Raw genomic sequence first — 25,142 nt, 5'->3', positions numbered from 1 at the left:
CACAATTTGAAATTTAAGTAATTAACTGTGAGTCATAAACAAGTAATAAAATTTATGAGTATATAAAAACTACATACTGAGACAAATATGTCATTTGAAACTTCGTGTAATGCGAAAAATGTCACTTTTAGACACTAATGTAAAAAGTAATTATGATTCTTGTGTCATTGACACACATATTTTATAATCCACAAATCCAATTTAACTACTACTTTCCCTAAAAGTAATTTTTTGTACATTTATAACAAAATATGAATTATTTTATGCACTAGTGCGCAAAACTATCAATTTTTCACTTAATTAATTAATAATTAGCCAAATACCTTCAATTTTTATATAATCATAATTAATATAAATTAATTTTAACTTTAAAACTGCTGTTTTTAACACTAGTTTGTAAACTAATTACTTTTGACACTGTAATCTTATATTTCACGTACAACATTGTAGAAATAAGATTTAATATGCATATTTAACGTCGTAAGGTGTTTGGGATTTGATTATTTATTGACATTAATTATTATCGCTCGAGACACAGCGGCACTCAGTCAAGGCGCTTAATTAGTTTTCAGTCGATGTTGGTATGTGTGTAAATGTGTGTGAGTTTGAACGAGAATGCACCTCGAAAAAGGAGTAATAACCAGTTTTCATTGCCTCGACTCCAAAGTGCGTGTGTACGAATCTGCGCTGTGGCAACGCAATTTTATCGATTTTATCATAGCGTTGAATAAGATTAGTACACTCATAACAACATAACAGCGAGCACAAAAAAACTACTGATTGATTGACATTTGATCTCAATTCCTAAGAATTTCAGATCCTGGAGTGTTGAACTTTTTAATTTTTGAATTTATAGGTGTAGTTGGAAAGAAAATTTAAATAATTGGTTATTAGTTTGGTAAAAACAAAATTTGTTTATGTGGAATTGTTTCGTTGTTATTTAAGTTTTAAAATGGTCAAAAACTAGATTTTTCTGCATTGAAAACATAAAAATTGAATTGTTTAGATCCGAATAAAATAAAAAATATTAAAGATACACAAATTTTGTTCCGTGCAATTGATGAGGAATATATTAAAGAATAATATTGTAAGTTTTCAAAGGAATATCTTAATTAGTATAGCCGTAATCAGTAAAAAATTAACACATTCACTTTTAGAGTTTTATGTTTCTAAATATTTTCATGTTCAACATTTTGCAATAGTCTAGTTTTTTATTACCGTTCAAATAACGGTATTTCCAGACAAAATAAACATCGTAAACAAAATTGTTTTTAAAAATAATTTGAATACCTACAATTTAATTAATATTTTTTGCATCTCAAATTTTTTTATATAAAATTTTGTTTTTAGAAAGTTTTACCAAACAAAAAACCCACCGGAAATAATTTCTCATCCGGTTCAAACCGCCAAATTAATTAGTAATATGTTCAGTTAGTTAATTACGACAATACTTTCAAAGACACATTATTAAAACAATCAAAAACTTAATTTTTCTGTTTTTTACTAAATTTTTCACAATTTTGCAAAATTAAATGTAAAATGTCAAATTTTTTGATAAAAAAAATTTAAATAATTGAACATGTGCACTGATATATTTTCGTAATAATTTCCAAGCCTTTGTTGTAATTGCGAAACATTTAAAATATGTACTTATTTTTATCATGCCATTGTGAAGGCCACAGATTACACGTAAATAGGACATAGATAGAACATTTGATAAACAATTATTAAACAAACAGTGAAAAAATAATAATAACAGTAATATTAATTTATTACAAACAAATACAAAACGTGACAATAATACTCTTATTCCAAGAACTAATTCTTCTGTTACTTAAGTTAAGTCACATGCGCATAATCCGCATTATACTAGTATAAATCTAATTCTTTTTATATAAAAATTATGTAATAATAACTCAACAAGATGACACACATAAAAATATAATATTAATGCCATTATTGTAATGTAGTTCTTTTTTATGTTTAATTATGTAACACTTTATTTTTATTATTTTTATTGCTTCTAATTTTATATAATCCTGTATTTTATTTTATTTTTAAGTTTGGGTTTTTGTTGTGTGAGTAATTTGCTTCTGAGAAACACGAAATTTTGATTTATGATCCTTGGAATTGCGTTAATTAATTTGCATTAACAATATTCAAGGTCAAGTATCCTTTGGCATACGCTAAATCCACTCGTAGATTAACACTACTTAACACAGATATTTCCCAAACACTCCAAATTAATTAATAACAATTCTGACTAACTTACTTATCTCGCTTGTAAAAAGGGAAGTATTTTTAGATAGGATTATAATTGCTTATTTGGTGCATATCCTGTAATTAAATTGTAAACATAAACTGATTGCGTTTTAGATTTGTTATAACAATTTTGTTTATTAATATATTTATATTATTTTTTGATATTTTGTAGATACTTTATCTAGTAGCATTTATACTAAATATGATTATTGTAAAGTAATTAGTTTATGAGTAGTTAACAAAACAAAAGAATGTTGTATTAATGTAAATTCATATTTTTAAGACGTTTTTCAAATTAAATTCCTTGTAACTTTTGTAATTATTTGTGTATTAGTTAATTATTTATAAAATTTATTTTAAAATTAATTAATTATTGTTTGTGCCAAATTAAATTATTGTAAGTCAATTAGTTAATAACTTATAAACAAAAAATGATCATTTAAACATTAATTATTTTCATCAATCTACATCAATTTAAACAACTTGTAACTATTTTGTTAACTAAGATATTTATTTGATTTTATGCCAATGTTTACATAATATACCTAGTAATAATTGTATTAAATTTCATCATCATACTATAATTACTTTGTAACTTATGAATAAAAATGTATCGACAAAACTTAAATCAAGTATTAAAATTTTCTTGAAAACAATTTCAATTTTAACACCCGGTAACTCTTGAATTAATAAACAAATTGCTTTAATATTTTGCACACATAAACATAATTTAATTATTAATTCTTAAGCAAAATATAAACAAATTTTATGCTATATTTACTTAATTATTAACAAAAACACATTTAAAATCAAAAAATTTCAAACTTCCCCAAATGAAAACTAAATAATTCATAAATTAACTTCCTCAATAATAATTCAAAATAACTCTTAATTAAAATAATTATCTGATTCGGAATAGAATGTTTAAATAATATTTGACATTGAAATGTTCTTGTTTAGTAAATGAATAAATTTGAATACTCACACCGGGCTTAAATTTGGTTAGCAGTTTTGTTTAGCATTGAACTTTGCAAAAAATAAACTAGGTTTATGTCGCTGTCGCAATCCCGCATCATTTATCTGCGACAACGCACAGCAAAACAAACACGAGCGGTGAACTTGACTTTGTTTAATTTGAGTCTTAATGCTAATTTCTAACGTCTACATCATCACCTTAAACGTAAAACCACCAAATATAAAAGGACATTTTTGCGCATGCGCGAGTGACTTAACGCGTAAATCAAAGTAGGCGGAGCAAATTGGAAATATTTTGTTATTATTGTATTTTTAACTGTTTGTTTATAAAGTATACATTTTTTACTGCGCATGCGCGAGTGACTTATCGTGTGAGTCAAAATAAGCAGAGTAAATTGGACATATTTATGTATTTTTAAACGTTTTTAAATAAACATTTATAAAATATTTTTATTGCGCATGCGCAAGTGACTTAACGCGTAAGTCAAAATTAATGAAGCAAAATGAACGAATTTCTTGTATTTTTTAAGCTTTTTAAAATAAATATTAAAAAATATATTTTTAATGCGCATGCGCAAGTGACTTAACGCATAAGTCACTGTAGGCGGAGCAAAATGTACATATTTTTGCAATTACTGCATTTTTAAGCGTTTTAAAATAAATATTTTTATTTTTTATCGTCGTTGATGACTTTAATAATATATAATAAAACATAATCAACGTCGTTTTATTGTTTAAACAAAAATAATCGCACAAACAATAAAAATGAAAAATAATGAACACGGAACTCGGCTTTTTTCTTTTTCTTCTTCTTGGTAGTTGCTTAAATCGTAATTTATGTAAGTGTATAATATTATAATGAAATAAATATGTGTGAATAATTAAAGTGAGCGTTTGGACGTGTTGGCGGTCGTCGGCTGTCGGCACACACGTTGCTTGCTGGTGATTTGTAATTTGTGGCGAATGTTTCGAGCAGGTCTCCGCACGTCAAACCAGCGCACGTTATATGCCAGGTTCGTCGGTCGTTATTGCTCATTATGTGCGCACCGATACCGCGCGATACACCTGTCTAACTGTCTTACAAACTGAAAATGAAATAATTAAAAAAATAGTTGAAATTGTTTAAATTGTTGAATTTATTGGATGTGAACGGGAATGAAAGTAGAAGTGTCACGCGTGTGTTATTTTTATTGTGTGCCCTTTAAACGTGAGTGAGTTAGGATGTGTTAATTTGAGAGTGTTTTGAATTTGGCGTCTCGCGATGGTGCGTAAGCAGTTGATTCGGATGCTGCGCGGCGGTGACAAGTACAGCTGCAATAAACAATCGCAGATTCAGGGTGATAATGGACTCAAGGATAAGGATTATCTATGTCATCAGGTGCTCGAGTATGAGAAGGGACAAACTATTGTAAGTCACCAAGGAATAATTTTAAATATTTAAAGAAACTGAAATTTTTTAAATTTTTTTTCAAAATTTGTTAATAATTTGTTAATAATGAGCAAAACAAGGAAAATTTGTTCAAAAATTAAATAGAAATTATTCAGTTTTGCCTTAAAAGTACATTATGGGTTTAAATTTTGTTAAAAAATCAAAAAAAAAAAATTTTTCCAAAAATTTTCAAAAATTTAAAAAATGCCAAAAAAAATTAAAAATAAAAACTTTTGTCATTAATTAACTAAAATTTATTTTTTAATTTCTCCTATTAACCAATTTTTGTTTGTCAGACAGTTTTTGGATACAGACCGAATTTCCTCAAAACAATCATTAGTTATCTTGGAATTGTCTTAACACTCGGTATATTACGCCTAATATTCCACTGGTTCCCAAAATTTTGGATTCTCTGCACTCACGATAGAGATTATCTCAAAACATGTTCCCGGTTATTAATTGAAGTAAGTGAATAAAATACAATATTCAACTTAACCTAACTTAACCTAACTTAACCTACATTATTCCTAAGGATAATTACAGAGGAAAATGGAAAACGTATGCAACTGCCCCAATAAAAATATTAACCCTACCAAATTATGGAAAACAAGTATATTACCTCAAGGACAACATCCTTAAAGGTACTAAAATATATTAATTATCCTTAAAATATTTTTATTATCATATTTTAAATATTTTTGTAGAAAATGATAACGTGACAACTTTTACTTACAAATCAATACGATTTGTACTAGAAGACGATAAATTTGAACCACTTTGTGGGTTTAGCGATGGTTTACCCAACAATGTCCTGCATACTTTCCCAGGACTCTCAGATTCCGAACGTAGTTCCAGATTGAATGTCTACGGACCAAACGAGATCAAAGTACCAATGACACCAATTCTACAACTGGTACTCTTAGAAATTCTAACTCCTTTCTACATCTTCCAACTTAGTAGCTTGACCCTATGGATTATCGAAGGATATATTTATTTTGTAATTGTGATAATTATCCTTACAATCCTTGGAGTTGGTGGACATGTTTACCAAACACGAAAAGTAACTATTTCATTACTTATCTTAAACCTACTTAACTTAAGTCATGTTAATTTTTAGAATGAAAGTAACCTGAGAAGAAGGGTCAAAGCCAAGGACACCGTAAAAGTCTACAAAAGACTATCCCAAGATAAAAAGTTACCTCCTCAGGATACCAAGATATTTTAGTAGAATCATGTTCAACAGAATTGGTCCCAGGAGATTTGGTCCAACTCAAAGAAGGATATGTTTACTGTGATGCCATTTTGTTATCAGGGACTTGTCTGGTTGATGAATCAATGCTCACTGGTGAATCCATTCAAGTCCTTAAAACTCCTATTCCTAATAATAGCAATCTCTATAACCTGGAAGACTCAGCCCCACATATCCTCTTTGCTGGTACCCGCATAGTCCAAGTCAACTCAGACCTCAAAGCCTTAGTAACCAACACAGGTTTCCTCACCTCTAAAGGTTCCTTGATCAGATCCATCATGTATCCACCTCCTATGGACTATGCTTTTGACAGGGACTGTACCAAATTCTGTGTTTTGATGTTTTTGATCGGAGTGGGATGTGCTATACATATTGCAATCAAAAAATCAGAACGTGGTATACCCTTAGGAGATTTAGTGATCAAAACCTTGGATTCCATCACTATTTTACTACCAGCTGCTTTACCAGCCACTTTGACCATTGGAAAACTCTACGCTTTGAAGAACTTAAAAAAGAAGGATATATTCTGTACAAATTCTAAGGTTCTGACATGTTGTGGGTCCATAGACGTGGTATGTCTGGATAAAACTGGAACCATTACAGAGGATAACCTAGATTTTATTGGAGTTGTCCCTAAAGGTCAGAAAACTATTCAGGGACAAGATTTTGAAGAGGTGGTTGAACGTGGTATGGCAGTCTGTCATAACCTAGCAACCTATGAGGGTACCCTTCAAGGTGACCATCTTGAAGTTCAAATGTTCAAAGCAGCTGGAGGAAAAATCTTAGAAGGTGATCAACAGGTATCCCTGAAAAATGGTCATATTCTAAAACTCCTAGAAAGATACCAGTTCTCTAGTAACCTTAGAAGAATGAGTGTAATTGTACAAAATGGGTCATCACCAGACTATGAGATATTCTGTAAAGGGTCACCTGAAATCATAAAACCACTTTGTAAAAACTCCTCGGAGATATCCGATGAAGATCTTCAGAGTTTAACCAAACAGGGTTATAGGGTAATATCATTGGCAACTAGGAAATTCTCAGGGATACCTCAATCCCACCTGGAGACACTTACCAGAGAAGAAATAGAAACAGACCTTGAATATTTAGGTTACTTGGTGTTTGAAAACAAACTGAAACCTGGTAGTAAAAATATCATCCAGGAATTGAAACATGGTAACCTAGCTATCAAGATGATTACAGGTATGACCACTTTTAACAGGTTAATTTTGTTTGGCATTTCATGATTAGGTGCTTTGCAGGTGATAATATAGAAACAGCTATATCTGTAGCTAAGGAATGTGGTATCATACCTGAACATGAAAGTGTTAAGGTTTTGACCAGTTTACCCAGCACAGCATCTTCAGAAAGTTTGAAGACCATGTTGAAGAGTGTGGATCATCTTGCTGTGACAGGCACAGTATGGTCCCAGTTGATGACCATTATGGCCAAGGATGAAGGGTTGTTGAAGAGCACCCTTCCAAAGATACAGGTTTTTGCTAGGATGGCTTCCAATCAGAAACAACAGGTTGTAGAGCAGTTTCAGGGACTTGGGATGAATGTCTGTAAGTATAACCTATTTTTAACTAATTTGGGAACTTATTTGATGGTATCTTGTTTTTAGGTATGTGTGGGGATGGTGCAAATGACTGCAGTGCCCTGAAAACAGCAAATGTGGGCATATCCCTAACAGAAAGTGAATCTTCAATGGCTGCCCACTTGACCTCCAGAGTCCAGAACATCTCAGCTGTGTTGGATATAGTCAGGGAAGGTCGTTCTGCTTTGGTGACAACCATAACCATGGTCAAGATTATCCTCACAACCAATATAGTCCAATACATTGGATTACTACTCCTTTATGAATTGGATGCTAGTTTTGCAGATCTACAATTCCTTTATCTTGACCTGCATATGTTGATCTATGGGTTCTTTATTGGTTATGTAGATGCCTACTCAGGACCACTAAGTCCCAAAGCACCTACCAAGTCCTTAGTCTCCCTAAAACCTAATTTATCCATAATAGGTCAACTCATCCCAACTCTTTCCTTCCAATTTCTGATTTTATGGATGTTAAGGTCCCAGAATTGGTTTAAACCCTACCAGCATGACACAGAAGTGGGCAATGACTTCATGTCCTATGAAAATTACGTGGTTTTCACTTTGGGTTTATTCCAATACACATCCATGGCAGTAATCTACTCAAGAGGTAAACCATACCGGAAACCCATGTGGACCAACGTGACCTTGATGACCTGTATAGTAATCTACCTCTGTATTGATTTAATCATAACTCTGGGAGATATCCAATGGTTAAATGGTCTTTTCGAATTAATGGTACCCTTGGATACAGAATTCAGATGGATGATAATAGGCATAGCAACAGCTCACTTTATCACCTCTTTGATTATAGAAGAAGTATTCATAGAAGGACTCATATCAAGGTTTATCCTTGACAGAGGTCAAACATGTCAAAACGTAAAACAAATAACTGAAGCATAAACCCTGTATATTTAAAAATAAATATTATTTTGGTAATTTCCGCTTCCGGAAAGTATCATCAATCATTAATCATCAATGTTCATCATGATGCTCGTCCTTGTTTATCCTTATCGAGGTCCTGTTAATGGAAAACGCTTCCATCGAAGCTTAATTGCAACGGATTGCCTCGGTAAATTGCACCTTGCCAACCTGCAGCGCCGATATGCACTGATGTGATGTAAAGCGCCGCAGGACGAAACAAGGATGCACATGGCGGCGTTTGCCAAAGGGGTGGTTTTTGCATTGCGCGGCTTCCTATCAAAGCCAAAAGGTACATCAAACGAGCAAAAGCTTGAAAATCAATCAATTACTCTCTCGTAGTAATATCCTGCATAAATATTACACTCCAAGTAAATATGCAGAATTTAATTATCCTGAAAGTCCTCCCGGTGGGTTATTTCAATATGTGAGTAGTCGTATAAGATGGACAAAAGTTGAAAATATTCGCGAGTTGTGTTTTTCTTTGCGCGAGTGTCCTTAGAACTTTTTAGAGCTTTAAGGAGTCTGAGAAATTAAATCCAAAGAGTACGGAAGCTCAAAGATGGTGGAAGCGCATTATATAAGAAAACTTATCGCGGCGACTTAATTATAAAGTTTTCCAGGTTTTCCGCCCGATTCGAGCGTTATCCTTGCGTTCAGTGGACTAGTTTCAGCCGCTTTCAATGTTTACCACTTTTCTGACTCTAGTTTTCCAATTTTCGACGTTTTAAAGGCTTAATATTGAAATGTGTCACATTTAAGGATCAAGGACAATTAAATATAATATTTTTTCTTCAAATATAAAAATAAAAAAATTTTTGCAATTCCACTTAAGAAATAAACATTTTATTGTATCATATTGTTTATTATCCTTAAAAAAATATTTTACGTCTTCTAAGGACTCATTTGTCGCGACACACATGTCGCCTTTAAAACATTTAACGTCCTTAATGCGTATAACGCGTTTTACGTGTTTAATATCCTTAATAATAAGTTTAATGAGTTTTAAGGACAAAAGCTTGGCGATGGTGGTGTTTTACGACGGATAACACATAATAGGCATCATAACCTAACTCGTGAAACCAAATAACATAATGTCTTGTTGCCTGAGCTTTATTGGTTTTATTGCGCGATGTTATAACTTGCATTATCCTCGCAATTATTTTTGTGTTACGAACCCATTTTAAGGATTTGGATGCTACTCACTGCCAGCTTAGGATTTCAATCAGGACTTTAATCATGTATGAGTGTGTGTGTGTGTAAATGTTCGGCACTTTTGTCTCGAGCTTTTAGAATCTTAGTCCTGCTGCTTTGTCCTGTCGTCTGGTATCGTGCGGCGCGTTCAAAAGGATCGAAAATAGATTAATCTCTGCTTCCATCAAGAGGGGAAATACTACGTTTCTTAACACTCACTGAAAAAAGCTTTTCGAAGAATCGTCCTTGAAAGCTCGAGCTTTTAAAACATCAAACGTAAAATTTTTAGTATTAGTAAATTTATTTTCTTTAAAAATTTATTTAAAAAGTGAGCTTTTGAGCTTTTGAGCTTTTTTGAAAACTTGAAATAGTACAACTTTAAATAATGGATTATAACTAGTAATTGCTAGATTTGTGACGAAGTGTATTCTGTATTGCAAGATTGAAGCAGCTTTCGCTTGATTTAAAGCTTTCGCTGAGATGAAGAATAGGATTTCAGGATTATCCGTTCTTGCTGTCCCTGATTCAGATTTAGATTTAGGTTTTCTTCTTTTCTTTGTAAGCAAAAAATAAAATAAAAATATAAATCCCGGCGCCTCCACACAATATAAGCCTATGCAGATAATTTTTAATGTTTGTTTGTGCATTCTGTAATTAATTAATTCAATCCACACGTATGTGAATATGTCGAAATTAGTGTTTTAGTTTTCTGGTTTAAACTCTGCGACTAGTTTCGGTTCAGACGAGTAGTTATAGCTGTCGGAGTAGTTTTGAGAGCTTTCGGCTGCGGCATTTAGTCATTTGAATTCACTCACGGTTTACTCACTTCGTGACGTGGCAAACCAGCCGGAACCGAAAGCTCATACTAATTTATTTACCCACATATATAAATTATACCATGTGGATAGTATAAATTTAGTCATTAAATATTTCTTAACTTAAAAAATTTAAATTTAAAAATTTTGTTTTTAAATAAATTTAATAATAAGTTTAAGTATGTTTTAGTGTTTTGATTAATATACATTTAATTAATTCCGTATTTTCCTACTTTGTGCAATTTGCATGTAAAATTCGATCGTAATCTATTCACTAATTTCACCGCAAATATCCATTTGTCGTCCAACCTCCCATTTGCTCGACAACAACGCACTCCAACACCAATTCCAACTCAAACTGCGATGCCAACGAATCCAACCAGAATTAAAGTTGTCTAGTCTCACCCTTACTTCTACCACTACCCTCTTCACCCATACATACTCCCAATATGTGTGTATGTGTGTGGTTGAATTTAGAACCGCGTTGAATTAGAAATACTTTAGAATAGTTTGCCATGCCATGATTACATCTACATCCGAATATTTTGTCTGTGTTTGTGTGTCGTGTGTGTGGAAAATTCATTTGTGTTTTGTGTTTTGTAAACAAATAGATACAAATAGGTAACGCGGCGGGAGTGTGTCGGAAAATGCCGGCGACACACTACTCGAGGAAGATAATTTCATTAGCGGCAACCTGGAGCACAGGCGGAGAGAATAGGTTTTGCTTGCTTGGGTGCTAGTGGAGGCGCCGGGCAACAAGCAACAAAATGCTCACTAATTGCTTTTCTAATATCATGATACAATACGTATTAAATTAATAAAATATAATTTAAAATATATTTTGCAATAAAAATAATAATTTTAAGTTTTTTGAGTTTTTTGAGGTTTTTGAAGGTTTTTGTTGTTTATTTAAGATGTAAGTTTCTAGTTGGTAGAAACAACATTTCGACAAGACAATTCCAGAAGCTTTTCGAACATTTTCGTACATTTCAGCAACGATCTGCGGTCATTTTGTGTAATAAATGTTGCTGCGCAGCGCAATAACTGTCGACGCTTAACCAAACAATACTGAAACGTTGTATTTCCAAGAAACCGACAGAAAACCAAAACAAGCAACTAAAATTATACTGCAGTTAAAAAAATATCTCAAATGTTAATTTTTTCTGCTTTTAAATTGAAAATAAATTTTTAGTTACTTTTAGTATACGGAAAGATAGTGTGGAGGAGCCGGGTATACAAGGCATATAGAGTTTTAATTACGGTGATTTTGCCATTAGTAGAATGTTCTTACATCTTACCACATGTTTTCATTTTACGACCGACTACAAAGTGCACAAAAGCTCTGAAAAGCTCCTTTGAGTTTTATTTCTAATGTCTAGTTTCTAGTTTCTGTCATTTGATCAAGGATCGTTTAGATTCCTTCCATCCAACTCTCTTCATTGCTTCTTTAGTTCTAGTTCGTCCTGCGGGAAGTCATTGTCGTAACATAAGAAACATAAGGAACATTAGCAACATTAGCAACGTTTGAAATTTCATGAAATATTTTTAGATTTTTAGATTTTCATAAATTTTTCTATAAAATCTGAAAAATAATTAATAAAAATATTTTGTTTGGCTTAAAATATTCTTAAAATATATTTAAATTTCTCAAAAGATAATCCTTAAAATATTTTTTGAGATTCAGTACGTTTAACTCGCTTTAGAGATTTTTTTATTTCCTGCTGACGTTGTGCTACTCCTGCGAGGGGAATTTTCATTAAACTCTCCTTTTATTTCGGCGATGATTTCGCCGTTTATGGCGCTCCGGGGCCGTGCCACGCTTACTCCTTGATTTCATTCTTTGCTTCATCCCTAAGTCTCGTCCTTTAAAAACCCGACGACCACACGAACACAAGCTGAACTTGCGGAAGCAAAGAGTATCCAAATGCTATACTTTCGACTTGATTCAACAGAGTTAAAATGAAAAAAAATGCTTAAAAGACCAAACATAGGATGTGAACGTGGCGAATCCGTTGCCATACCGGAAGGGACGAATGCAAGAGTTGCATTTTAACTTGCGATTAAGTTTGTTTAATGAACCATTTCTTTGCGGGCGAGAAATTTCCTACTTTTCCGGTTTTCCGGTTTTAGTTTAGCACGCGATAATATTAATGTTTGAAAATATACTCACCATTTAATAAAATTCTTTTATTTATTTCCGGTTTGTGATGTGATTTCCGGTTTGCTGTAATTGGTCCTGAAATTAAAGAAAAAGAAATCTTATGAGTATATTTTTATTGCTTGCGTTTAATTTCACTTGGTTTATATTTGTTTACTTCCGCATATTTACCCTCACCGGATGTAAACAGTAAATACGTTAAGGACGTAAGGATCCAAGCATGCTGAAAGGAATGTGGCGCTTTCGAAGAGGAAATTGTCGAGAAGAAATTTCGAGGTTGTGTTTAGCGATCGTTAATTTAATTTGCCTCTGACGCATTTTCATTAATTTTATGATCGCCTCAAAGACGGAAAACCGGAAAATTAAACCGGAAGTTTTAATTAAACTTCATATATACTAAAAATAAACATTTTTACCACTACTTCCGGTTTTCCGGTTTTCGGCGGAAACATGTTTATTCATAGTAATTGTTATTACAGCATGTGTAGTGTATGTGAATCACGGCAATAAGGACGAAAACATGTCTGCCACAAATCCCAAACAGCATTAAGAACATTAAGCGTAAAACATTCAGCAGGCTAAATGGACGCTTTGGCCGCCGAGCGGAATACAAAATGGCTTCCTGCAACGCCATAACCAACACCAGTAGAATTCCGCACGAAGAAAGAAATTGTCGAAATTAGTTCCGTTCGTTTCGGAGAAATCCAAGCGCCGAGGATGCAATTCCAGACGGGCAGTCAGTGGTTAATAATTAATAAGGACGAACGGGCAGTGCCGGATCAGGATAGTTACCCGATTGCCCGATTGCCCCATGGTCGGAGAGTGGCCATCATTGTTTTGTTACGTGCGCGCATTCACATTCACAGATGTAATCCTTATTGCAATCCGTATCCTTACAAGCAAGGATAATTGACGACGCAGTGGTGGTTGTAGTATTAGGTAATCTTGAGTAATGGAAACAGAGTGATGGCTAATTTGGAAGCCATTTTCGGTTGGAGAGAATTATCCTTGTATATTCTCACGCCAATTAACTGGACAAGAAGGACAATAATCAACAAATTACAAGGATAAAAATCAAAATATATTATTAAATATCTTCTTAAACATCTAAAAATTAAGAAAAATAATTTTTTATCCTTAAAAATCAAAAAATATTTTATTATCCTTTAAAAAACACAAAAATTTTAAAATTTAACAAATTTTTCTTTCTATTAACCTAAAATATTTTTTGAAATAATAAGAAAATATTTATTATTTTATTCCTTTTAGTCCTTAAAATAACTTCTATTTGCAGATGTAATGCTCAAGCTGAAATGATCAAACAATCGATGGCCGGACAGGATAATTGCGAAGCGAGCCACGTCGAGCCGTTCGCGTCAACCAATTAGTCCTGTTAGCTCTGCCCACTCGTCCTGTGAGTCCTTGCTTGTATTGCTAGACAAACCACTCAGTCTTTGTGTCTGACTCGCAGCCAGGATCAATTTCGGAATTCTCTTTAAAATCAACACAAAAAAAAATTAAGGATAATTAATTGTTAATTAATATTTTTTGTGTCCTGTTTTTACTTTATTTAGTCAATCACACATCCAGACATCCTAATAAGCAAATAATGATTTAGTCAATTCAGACAGACGAATATTAATCAAAGACAAAGACAAAGGACCTTCAAAGGACAAAATTTACTGAGGCAGACATCCTTGTATCCTGTGGATATTCTGATATGCATGGATACCAACCAGACGTCTGGATACACATTATATTTAAAAATATTTATATTTGGGTTTGTTATTATCTTTACCGGAAGGATAATAAAATTGTTTTGTTTTAGAATGAAATAAAACATGTTTAATTATTTGTTTCCGCAACACATTAATTTCAATTTTCTTGTCTTTGGTAAATTCAGCCATTTCCTGCAATTTGGGTCCTTTTCGTCCTGTTGCTAGTTTCTTAGCTTACGTTCGGCTTGGCTTAACTTTGAACGGTTGGGCTTTCATTAACTTTGCTCGCCCTTCTACGTGCGCCCCTTTATTCCTGTTTTACTTTATTGCTCTTGCTGGTTCTACTTTTACTCCTTGCTGGTTAGTCCTGCAAGCTCTCCAACAATTTCTCACAGTTTAGTTTTCCATTAAGCTTCTGGGGTTTTCCTCCTACCTGGATAACTGAATACTACTAGAGACTTTTTAGAGCTTTCACTGTCAACCTAAGGAAAAATTTAAAATAATTATCCTGAGTTTTTATTTAAGGATAATCAAGTATTATCCTTGTTTAAAAAATATCCAGCTGATAAAATCTGCCTAGTTGGTTTTAATAGAAATTTGTTTGTGTGGTTTTCAATGGATTTTTTGTCCTCACTCAACCACCAAGTTGTTTTGCAGCGTTATCCTTGCGCCACAGGTAAAAATCTTCATTTTCATGAAAGGCAAACGCGCATTTAGATTTTTTCCTATCCTATCTTTTCTTAGTCCTCGCTTAGGCGATAACGTGCGCCGCATTCGTAAACCAGTCCGCGCTGGATCCGCAGGACGCAAGGACCTTTAGGACCTCAACGCGCGCGGGCGTGGAAAACACCTCGTGAATTATTTATCGGCGCCGGCTTTGCTCATGTTCCAGGTCGGTCTTTTTATTTAGCTATTTTTTCGTATTCCTCCTCGTTGCTGCTTATTTTTTCTATTTTCCAGGACCTTCAAGAAGCCATCTTGTTTTCATGGTGTTTCATTATATTACCTACAGTCTGTTTCTGCTGATAAAGGTGGAATTAGGAGGGTTGAGTTAGGCGCTGGTCAGGAGGGACACGTTGTATGTTTTTATGAAGAGGCCATTCAGGGATAACCGGAAGGATGCGTTTGGAAAGCGAAAAAAGAAAAGATACAAACTGAAGACTTGCGAGGTTTTTTTTTCTTATATAAGGAGTTGAATCGGTTTGTTTGGCGGATCTCGAAGGATTATTGAAGTGTAGGGATGGTACCGCACATTACGGTTAGGCAATTTTTACACATCGACAAGTCCTGCATATATTGCTAGCATATTATTCCCGGCGCCTTCACAATCACAATTTTTATATTGCATATTTGCTTTTTTTTAGTTTTTTGATCATAATTCTTGTAATTTTTGAGATAAATAAATATTTTTTTAAACAATGCATTTGTAATTAAATTATTTATCACATGCAATCTGAAAAAATTAAAAATATTTATTAGTTTCTTAGTAATTAATTTTTTTGTTTCTGTGTTTACCAAAATTGTGTTTTTTTAAAACTTTTTTGATTATCCTGATCGTAATTTTTGAAATTTTTGAGTTTTTCAAGCTGAATTATAAAGATAAATAAATATTCAATCAAATACTATAGAATATTGTTTAAAATTTATTTTAATTATAACTTTTATTAAGGATTTAACTTGAAAAAACAAAAATAATTAAAACGTAAATAAATTTTCACGGTAATAAAACAAAAATAAACCGTAATTTATGTTTATGTACTGTGTGTAAATTGAAAATGATTATCCAATTCAAGTATTTATTCAGCGTCGTCAAAGTTTTGCGTTTTGCGCACTTGAAGAAAGCTAATGAAAGCCGAACTTTTCCGCCGAGCTTTCCACCCCCTGCGTGTCGCTTGGAAGCGCGTGGCAACGGCGTAATGGAGTAATGGCGTAATGGAAAACTATAAAATTAAATGGATGTTTGTTTATTTGCGCCGACCCGCGCATCCCCCATCCTCCCATCCTGGTGCGCTTCACGCCCATTAGCTGCTTTCTGCTTTTATTTAATGGCCGTTTGAAAAGTTTGCTTTGAGTCGAGCGTCGGGCACGGAAATCAACGCGGGTCGAGTGCGCCATTTCGGAAAGAAAATGTTTTTCATCTGCGCTGTAATAAGCATTAATTGAGTTGCGAGTATTGCAAAAAATAAAATCACTTAACGCTCAGTTTTGTTACCGAAAAAGTTTCGCCAAAGTGAAAATTACGAAATGAAATATTTTAGGTTTTTGCGTGTAACTTTTGTAATTTTAGTAATAACAAACTAATTTTTTACTAAAATATAGCCAATTAAATTATTTACCAAGAACCATTTTAATTTTTCATAAAATATTTATTTAAATAATTAATATTCAAGCTTAAAGTGAAATTTATTCAAAAACATTATTTTTTCAATTTCTAACAAAACAATATTATTTATTCTACTCTAGAGAATATAAAATAATATGAAAATGAAATATTTTATTTAATCCACTTCATAAATCCATGAAAAACATGAAAAAAATCCACAATATTCCAACAGATAAAACAATTCAATCACACGAAGTGATATTCATTAATAACAATTAATAAAAATATATCCAACGACATTAAAGTAATATTTTCATCCAATATATCACACGGTGTCACATTTCATTTGGTTGCATACATCACAATCTATTATTTCCGTGATTTTCCGATTTTCAATCCTTGCGTTTGTCACCAGGGGTGGTTGGGGGTTGATTTGTTATTCGAGGGTAGTGGGGTATAAATTCAAGTCGAGCGATGGTCATTACTCACGCGCGGCGCGCAATGTTTTCATAAATTTTCGAAAATGTTGAAATGTGGAGGCGCCGGGCATTATACGCGTATAATGGAATAAAATTTTTATTTCTTTTATTATGCCAGTATAAATCTTGTAGTGAATATCATGGACTACTTGAGATTGTCTGTAATTGTTGTTATGTCTGTTATTGACGTGTTTGGTAATTTCATCCCTTGGCTGAATTTGTCCGCGGCGTGTTTATCGAAGTGTGTTCGACCCGCCGCGCTGTCATGTTGCGATTTGGCCCCAATCACATTCGCAATCGCAATCACAATCGTTGTGTTATTGTCGTTGTCATTGTCGCTGTTGTTGGCGCGCGTTGCTCTTTCCGTGCCAGTGGGGATGGGGTGCGATTACGCGGAATATCGAATGGATCGCGCTCCGCACTTGATTAAAACGCGCGCGTTACATTTATTCGCAGCATCGGAATTGACGATAATCAATATTGGCGCGCTTCACGAGCGCAATAAACCCTTCGAGGGTTGTTGATACACTGACAATATAAAATAACAAACAATAGATACGCAATAACCAATCAATTATTTATTTTTTCTCCATTTGCGTTCATCATTTATATTTTGACACTAATTTTGATCAAATAAATTCCAACTTTATTTTTAACAACTTCCGGAAACAATAAAAATATTATTTAAACAATTTATTGAATTTTTCAATCAATATTTGAATATTTTTTTTTCAGGTTTTTTGGTTTTCCGTTTAGTGTTTTGTTTTGCGGCAATCTGTTCAACAAAGCGGTGGCGTACTTGTTACGAAATCGAAACCAGTGCGATTCCAATTGCGATATTGAACGCACCGAAGGCGGAAACGCGCAAAAAAGAAAAATAACAGAGGTGGAAAACGCGAAAAACCAACATGTATAAAAACAAATTCGGAAAAATAGACACAGCGTAATCCGCCTGAATAAACAATGCAAATGAACAATTTGTAAACATTAAATACAGACACAATAAAAAAACCGCTCTAATTGGAGTGGTTTAGTATTTTTTGACGCGCATGCGCAAACACTAGTAGGAGAGTTTACATAGGACATAATTGAGTGTGCGCTGTACGCACTTCATCACACAGTGGGCGGAGCACCGTAGTGTTGACTCCAACAAACAACCTTTCACTTTTTTCCTTATAACTTCCACAGTTTTAATCGGAATTAAAAAATTCAAAAACATTTCTAATCACAATTAAATTCCCCAACTAAATCCCATTTAAAATATAAATTTAATTTAATTAAACTTTTTATTAAACAAATACTAATCTAAACTATTAATTGTATGTGCCATTAGTCCAAATTAAACTTAAACTAAAACAAAGTTTGACAACATTTCCAACTGGTACGCATATGTCGTTATAGAGTTGTCTTCAAACTCTCGAAGACACCGAAGCCCATGAACCTAGTGAAAACCTCCTTTGGGCGTTCGCGGCTGCTTAGCTCCCCGGGGGAGATCAGACTCGTGCGGGCGGTGTTTGCGCAACACTTAGGACCTAATCAAACAACACCCCGATGACACTTGAACCGGTCTACAACTCTACACAGTCTTCACACACTTTGCAAACACACAACTCAAATCACCGAATATAAATCTTGCATTAAATTTAAAACAAAAGAAAAATCCTCGAAGAAGAAAGGAAATTAAAGTCGTTACAGAAACGTGTCGAGATATTTTTTTACAGAAAATAAAATTATGTAATGTGATTCAATTTGCATGGCGTTATTTTACAAGTCGTAAAAATTATTATTTTTGTTTCGCGAATATTTTCAAGTCTAGTTATTATCTGCTATTTGTGTTATGTTATCTTGTTTCATTCCGAACTCGAAGACATTCGTGTATCGAGGAAAGTATCAGGTTCGTTTATTCGCCCACTCTAGATTATTGTTTATTTTCAATTTGTGCGCTGCGCATAACGAAATGCTTTTATTGCCGCGAGTGCTCGGAATACACGGAATTATCGGAATTCAAGATGCGGGGCATAAAAATGAAAATATCAGACGGGAAAATAAGATGTTAAAATTGTCTCAGGCTAAAAGCTCAAATAAGCTTAATATTTTCTTCAAAATAAAACTATTTTTACCTATTTTATATTTTTAGTATTTATGAGCTACTGCGCATGCGTAATACACGTGTCCTAATTGAAACGTAAAAAAGGTAACTAAAAATAAAATCATGTAAAATTTTAATTGCCAAAGTGGCAAGGCAGCAGAATTGCAGAGTGGAAAAGCAGCATGCAAAATAAATGTGCAAATGTCATTAAAAATAAAAATGTTATTCACTCGTCTGTCGGTTTCAATTTGCCCGGCTCGCTCATGCCCACACAGAATGGATATATACGAGGTTTATACAGTTGTCACAATTTTCACAATTTTTACAATTGCCGCTTCAGCAAATTGCATTCGCAGTCATCAAATTTTTTCCTCGCTCTCTTTATGAACAAATGAACACCCACAACAAACTGCTGGTTTTTTATTCAGTTTATGAAATAAAAATAAGATTTGAATGCGTATGAAATGCATTTCGGCTATAATTTGAATAAAACTAATTGCGTTATCAAAATAAAATAACATTTGAAGTCCAATTAAAAATGCCGACCAATCATTTGCTTTAAAAATATCGTATTTTCGCTTTTATATTTCGATATTATATTTCCTTTGTTGATTTTACTTTTTATTATATTTTTTCGTATTGTTTACGTATAATAACAAATACTAAAATATTTTTATGTTGAATACTAAAGTTACTAATAAAAGCCGTACAACATTCGATAGATGTTTTAATGAATAATAAAATGTTTTTTGAATTTTTAATTCCGATAAAAATTGTAGAAGTTATAAGCGAAAAACTAATTACTATGCTCCGCCCACCGTGATCAATGCGCATGCGCGTCAAAAATCTTATTAACTTTCACCTTTTTCTCAACAGTACAATATATTCTACATCTATAATAGTTTTTTTGTGTTTTGAATATTAGATTGTTGCTTATAAATATATAATTTGTTTACGAACGCAGACAGCAATAAATATTGGAAATTGCATTAAATCTCTACCGTCTGGCAGGTTGCGTTATTGATGGCAATATAATGATGGCAACGAAGCTTTCCAACTGGATTCTAAATCCTACCCACTTAGAATCGCTAGCAACCGCGTAGCTTTCGCGAATCCGAAAGCTCTAAAAGCTTACTAGTTATGCATCACCGATGTTAGGTATTAGTGTCAAATTATTTATTCTACGAGGTTATAAACATTATTACGCAACGCGTACAGAGACTGTAAAATTTAATATTATACACACTTTTTTAAATTTTATGGATGCGAAATATTTATCACCACTTTTTTATTGTCGTTTCATGACAATTTTTTTATTGAAGGTGATAAAAATCATTTTATGAATCTATTTAAAATAGAAGATTTGTATTTTTTGACGCGCATGCGCAAACATTAGTAAGATCGTTTACATAGGACATAATTGAGTATGCGCTGTACGCAGTTCATCGCACAGTGGGCGGAGCACCGTAGTGCTGACTCTAACAAACATTCTTTCACTTTTTTGCTTGTAACTCCTACAATTTTGATTGGAATTAAAAAATTTAAAAGCCATCTTAAAGCTTATGAAATTATCTACCATAAAAGTTAATTTTAAATATATAATTATAAGTATTTATGTACTTATTGAAGTTTAAAAAGTGAATAATTATGCTGGTACCATCTTCTCATTATTTAATCTCATCGTGTCCGTAAACTTTTAATTTTCGCTGCGCACGTCCTTTGTCCTTGCTCTTGGAAATGTCATGCTGGTCGGCGTGCGGTCTGCCAAACTGGTAAACTCTTGTATTCCGCAGCAGCGGAAAGTGAAGCGTGAAGCTCGCGGCGAGCGACTGAAAGCTAAAAGCTGCACGCGAAAGCTCACATCGCCAGCGTTCAACGTTCAACACTCAACACGCGGCGTAAAAGAGAAAAGTGAAAACAAAAACAAAAAACAAAAAACTCAAAACTCTCGGCTCCAAGCGCTAAACGAAGAACTTAAAAGCCAAAACGTGAAATGTAATGAGTAAAACGCGGAACGCAAAAGCGAAATGTATACGCAAAGCGTGCAAACGAAAGCTCCGCGTTTGAAAGCTCGGGAAAACGCGCCAGACTTGAGCCCGCATCGTCGACGAACGGAATTTGCATAAAGCTTTAGATCAAGATTGCATTTGTAGCGTTATTTGTTTTTTGCGTTTGAAGATCGTTCTAAGATAATTACAAATATCAAAAAATTAAACGCTGAACCAATTTCAAAACGCCGTAACTTTTAATTAACAATAGATATTTACATGAAATTTTGTTTAGATGATTAAAAATTTTATTTAATTTTTAATTCAACCCTAAAAATTGTTTAAATAATTAATTTAAGAGGGTGAAATTCATGTTTAAACAAATTGATAATTTTTATTTCTAAAATTTTGTTAAATTTTACAAAAACTGTAATAAATAATGCAATTTTTAACATTTTCGCAATATTTAGACATAATCGGATAAAAAATTAAATTTTCTATAATATTTTAAAAACCTCATCTTTCTATCAATAATGGTTTAAAAGTAATTAAAGGTCAAAATTGACCAAAATTTAAAAAAAGTATATTCCTCAATAATTTGTCATCTTTTTTGACAAAAACAACAATATAAACAATATGACATTAAATGTTTGTAAATTTTTATTTAAAAAATAAAACCCGATAAAATTGTTTATAATTTGACGTTTACCTCACTTTTCTACCACTTTTAGTTCAGTCACAATCCTAAATCAAAATTAAACAAAAAATAACGTGAATAATTTTCTACATAAAAACTTTCACACCCAGAGCAAAAAAGTTAGGCTTATCACATCCTCTGCACGCAGCAAAATCAGTAAAACTCGCGCACGTTTTTATTTATTTTGTTTTAATTTAATTATCACGTTTTTCCAAGCGCAATTTTTTATATTTTATTTTTCGCCTTATCAAGATCCTCTCTTTGTATAAAAACAAAAAAAGCATAAAAAATATCAAATCACAAAATATTTTAGGGGTAGTTTTATATTTAATAAAAAATAACCGAATTTATTAATATCTTTTAACTTTTTGTTAATTTTACTTTTTATTTAGCCAAAAATAATTTTGCGTAGTAAAACATCATTTTTCTAAATTTAGAAATTTAAGGGTGGTTTTTAGCGCCCCTGGAGACTTTTCATACAGTTAGGCATGTTTTTTGTAATCATGTGTGGTGTTCTCCCACCGGAGCGACGGTGACAAAGCTCTGCGTCAAATTTGTGTTTCCCACCCTTAAAAATACCAAAACAACCCTAAAAATAATTCCGTCGCCATTTTTGCGCACAAAACATGTTTGCACCTGTTTTCACATGTATGATGTTGTGGCTATAGTATTTCATTAGGTGCGCCAGACAAAAACCCACCCCTAACATTAGACACCCTTATATTGTGTCAGCAAAATACCTTAACATCTCTTATATTCTCGTCATGATACATATACATTATGCTTAGTATTAATATGACGTTCATGTCACATCTCACCCCTTATCCTCATAATATTTGTGTCTGAATAAAATGTTACTTTTCATTTTAATTAAGGCTTGTTTCAACCTGTAAATAATTGAGGAGTATTTGTGCGTTTTTAGCTCCTCGGAGGTAATATTCTATAGCAGCTCAGTTTTATTTATTACAACAGGGTTAAAACCCTCATTGCGCCCTCCAACCCCCAAAAAACTCCGCCCGGTGTTCACCTCGCTACTGTTGCCACCGGTCTTTTTCTTGCTTCCGTCCGGGTGAGTATTTTGCGCTCTGTTTTGAGTGCGGAGGACAATGAGGGGTGGTTTACAGGATAGCTCGCAGGATGTGTAGTTTATCCACCCGGGCGCGCCTCCGGTTTATATCCCGGAATGACATATTTTACACATTTCGCACGCCCCGCATATTAAAAACGTTTTTTATATTTTTAAGTGAGAGGACGTAAATTTTATTCTTTGTTCTTTATCCTGGCGAAGAGGAAAGAGGAGAAAGGAGGGAAGATTTGTGTTTTTTATGCACATGCAGTCGCCATCTTTATTTTTGGTAGTTAAAGTAGTTTTATAGGTTAAGGATTATTTTATTTTTAGAAAAAATTTTTTTTTAAAATTTAAAGAAAATTTATTTTTCCGAGTGAAAATATTTATTGGCATGTTTTTAGTTGAAATCCTCGTGGATTATTAGCATAAATCGCGCGTATATCTAACACACCTAATGATTTTTCATGACTTTGGAGTTGAGCGCGATGCTTGCACACAAGGATGCACGAATCCTTGTAATTTTCTTTACGGCCTCGCGAACGCTTCCTCGGCCACGACTCGGATCCGCATCAGCTTCAGGTCCATTTAGCCTGAGATATTCTCATTCCTTCTTTGGACTTTCATGCGTTTCAATGCGGCGTCCCTCTTTTTTCGTCCTTTTTGCGCTCGTGCAAAAGAGGAAGCTGTGCTTTTGGTCTTGTTTTTGTTGGTGCCCAAGACTAGGGCTAAGAAACGGCCGGTGGAGGATGCCAGGATAACTGGGGCGCGCCACGAGGATTCGGAAAAATGAAGCGTGCTACTTAACGATCCGCAGGTCCTGCGACGTAATTAATATCAAGGATATTCTAAGTCTTAAAGTTAAAGTGAAAAATTTTGGACAAATTTTTTTTCGGCGGAAAATTTGAATTTGTGGAGAAAATCATTAATAACTTTTGAAATATTTAAACAATCAGGACCAAATTTTACAGTTTTAAGGATAATTAGTTTCTGCATATAATTGTTTTTATTGTTTTGTATTTTGTTTATTAGTTTATGAATAATTTGCAATTAAATTAACAAAAATATAAAAATTTAATTTTTTGAAATATTTTACTAATTGTTGAATAACTAAATAACTATTATACATAATCCTAAATTTTTTACATAATTTAATAGGCAATTAAATTCTCTATAACTAAGTTTTAATTTAATAACAATATCGTTATTAGTTTATAAGTTATTTATGTTTTTACTACGCTTTAATAATAAAACTAAATTTTAGAATTTAAAAAATGTAATTACTAGCAAAAATGCAAATAACTCAAAAACTAATAAACAAATATTAACAAAATTTCGTACATAGTTAGATTATTAAATTCTACATAAAATCCATTTATTTGAATTGTAATTATTAAATTATTTATTGTGTAAATTCTTGCTGAAAACCTAAATTAAAATGTTAACAAGTTTTCCCCGAGTTTTTCCTACAATAGCCGCAATTTGATCGCTTGAAAACTTTTCCCAGCCTTATTTCTTTGTTTCATTCTCATTTCCACATATTCTCCCAACATTTTTCCGTTTTCTCCTTAGTTCGACGAGCTTTTGACTATGCGCAGCCATACGTTTGTGTTGCTGTTAGTTGCTCGCTTTGCTAGCATTGCTCAATTCGCAGTTTCTCCGAGTTTCGCAGCGAGTTCAATTGGAAAAGTTATCGCCGCGCAATATTTTCACATTTCTCATATTTCTCGTACGCGTCTATTTCGTTTTTACCGTCGAACGCGCGCGCCGTTCGGTTTTAAAACGCTTTTTATGTACAAATATAACTTTGACGCACAAAAGACCAACAGCGGAGCTTTCGAACAGCTTTTTTCGATATATTTTTTTATCGTTGTGCAACACGATGGATTATTTTACGGCGCTTTGTTTTTGAGACATTTATTTATTAAGTATTAATGAGTTTGATAAAAATTTGTACAAAAAATGTGAGGAAATGTAAAACAACAAGTTTTTTGGCAGTTTTTGTTAAAGTTTTGGGTTTTTTGGTATTTTTTTGTTTAGAGTAGCTAAAGTACTAAAAGTTTTTAAAACTGACAAAGTTGGACTACGCACAAGGAAAAAATGTAAAGCTTTTTGTGACTTGGAAAAGTTTTCAGAGATTTTTACATAATGAACGCTTGCTGGTTTTGTTACATCAACTTTAA

At 33.0% G+C, this 25,142-nt stretch overlaps 3 protein-coding genes across 3 annotated transcripts in view; 2 read left to right on the top strand and 1 right to left on the bottom strand.

Moving 5' to 3' along the window:
- The window catches only part of LOC135803359 (potassium channel subfamily K member 18), an 84,075-nt gene that overhangs the window by 15,736 nt on the left and 43,197 nt on the right, over nucleotides 1-25,142 (bottom strand). The window contains 1 exon segment of the mRNA XM_065316952.1: nucleotides 12,612-12,677. The gene's annotated coding sequence lies outside the window, so the exon portion shown is untranslated.
- LOC135802371 (uncharacterized) lies at nucleotides 4,253-5,339 on the top strand. The gene is made up of 3 exons (XM_065315956.1): nucleotides 4,253-4,645; nucleotides 4,963-5,130; nucleotides 5,199-5,339. The coding sequence occupies exons 1-3, from the start codon at nucleotides 4,499-4,501 to the stop codon at nucleotides 5,322-5,324; spliced, it is 441 nt and encodes a 146-aa protein (XP_065172028.1). The 5' UTR covers nucleotides 4,253-4,498; the 3' UTR covers nucleotides 5,325-5,339.
- Nucleotides 5,866-8,450, top strand: LOC135802364 (probable cation-transporting ATPase 13A4). The gene is made up of 3 exons (XM_065315946.1): nucleotides 5,866-7,118; nucleotides 7,178-7,480; nucleotides 7,540-8,450. The coding sequence occupies exons 1-3, from the start codon at nucleotides 6,002-6,004 to the stop codon at nucleotides 8,412-8,414; spliced, it is 2,295 nt and encodes a 764-aa protein (XP_065172018.1). The 5' UTR covers nucleotides 5,866-6,001; the 3' UTR covers nucleotides 8,415-8,450.

The sequence above is a fragment of the Atheta coriaria genome, unplaced genomic scaffold (genome assembly GCF_025399875.1).
Source record: "Atheta coriaria isolate IRGN ID8LTWV9N9 unplaced genomic scaffold, Caltech_Dcor_3.1 hic_scaffold_2_pilon, whole genome shotgun sequence".
Classification (NCBI taxonomy): Eukaryota; Metazoa; Arthropoda; class Insecta; order Coleoptera; family Staphylinidae; genus Dalotia; species Dalotia coriaria.
The sequence above is the reverse complement of the archived record's forward strand: the minus strand, read 5'-3'. Positions and strand labels throughout refer to the sequence as shown.

Coding starts and splice junctions, on each gene's coding strand:
- LOC135802371 (XM_065315956.1), top strand. CDS start 4,499: ATGGTGCGTAAGCAGTTGATTCGGATGCTGCGCGGCGGTGACAAGTAC. Junction 4,646..4,962: donor ATGAGAAGGGACAAACTATT/GTAAGTCACCAA, acceptor TTTGTTTGTCAG/ACAGTTTTTGGATACAGACC. Junction 5,131..5,198: donor GTTCCCGGTTATTAATTGAA/GTAAGTGAATAA, acceptor ATTATTCCTAAG/GATAATTACAGAGGAAAATG.
- LOC135802364 (XM_065315946.1), top strand. CDS start 6,002: ATGCTCACTGGTGAATCCATTCAAGTCCTTAAAACTCCTATTCCTAAT. Junction 7,119..7,177: donor AGCTATCAAGATGATTACAG/GTATGACCACTT, acceptor GGTGCTTTGCAG/GTGATAATATAGAAACAGCT. Junction 7,481..7,539: donor GGGACTTGGGATGAATGTCT/GTAAGTATAACC, acceptor TCTTGTTTTTAG/GTATGTGTGGGGATGGTGCA.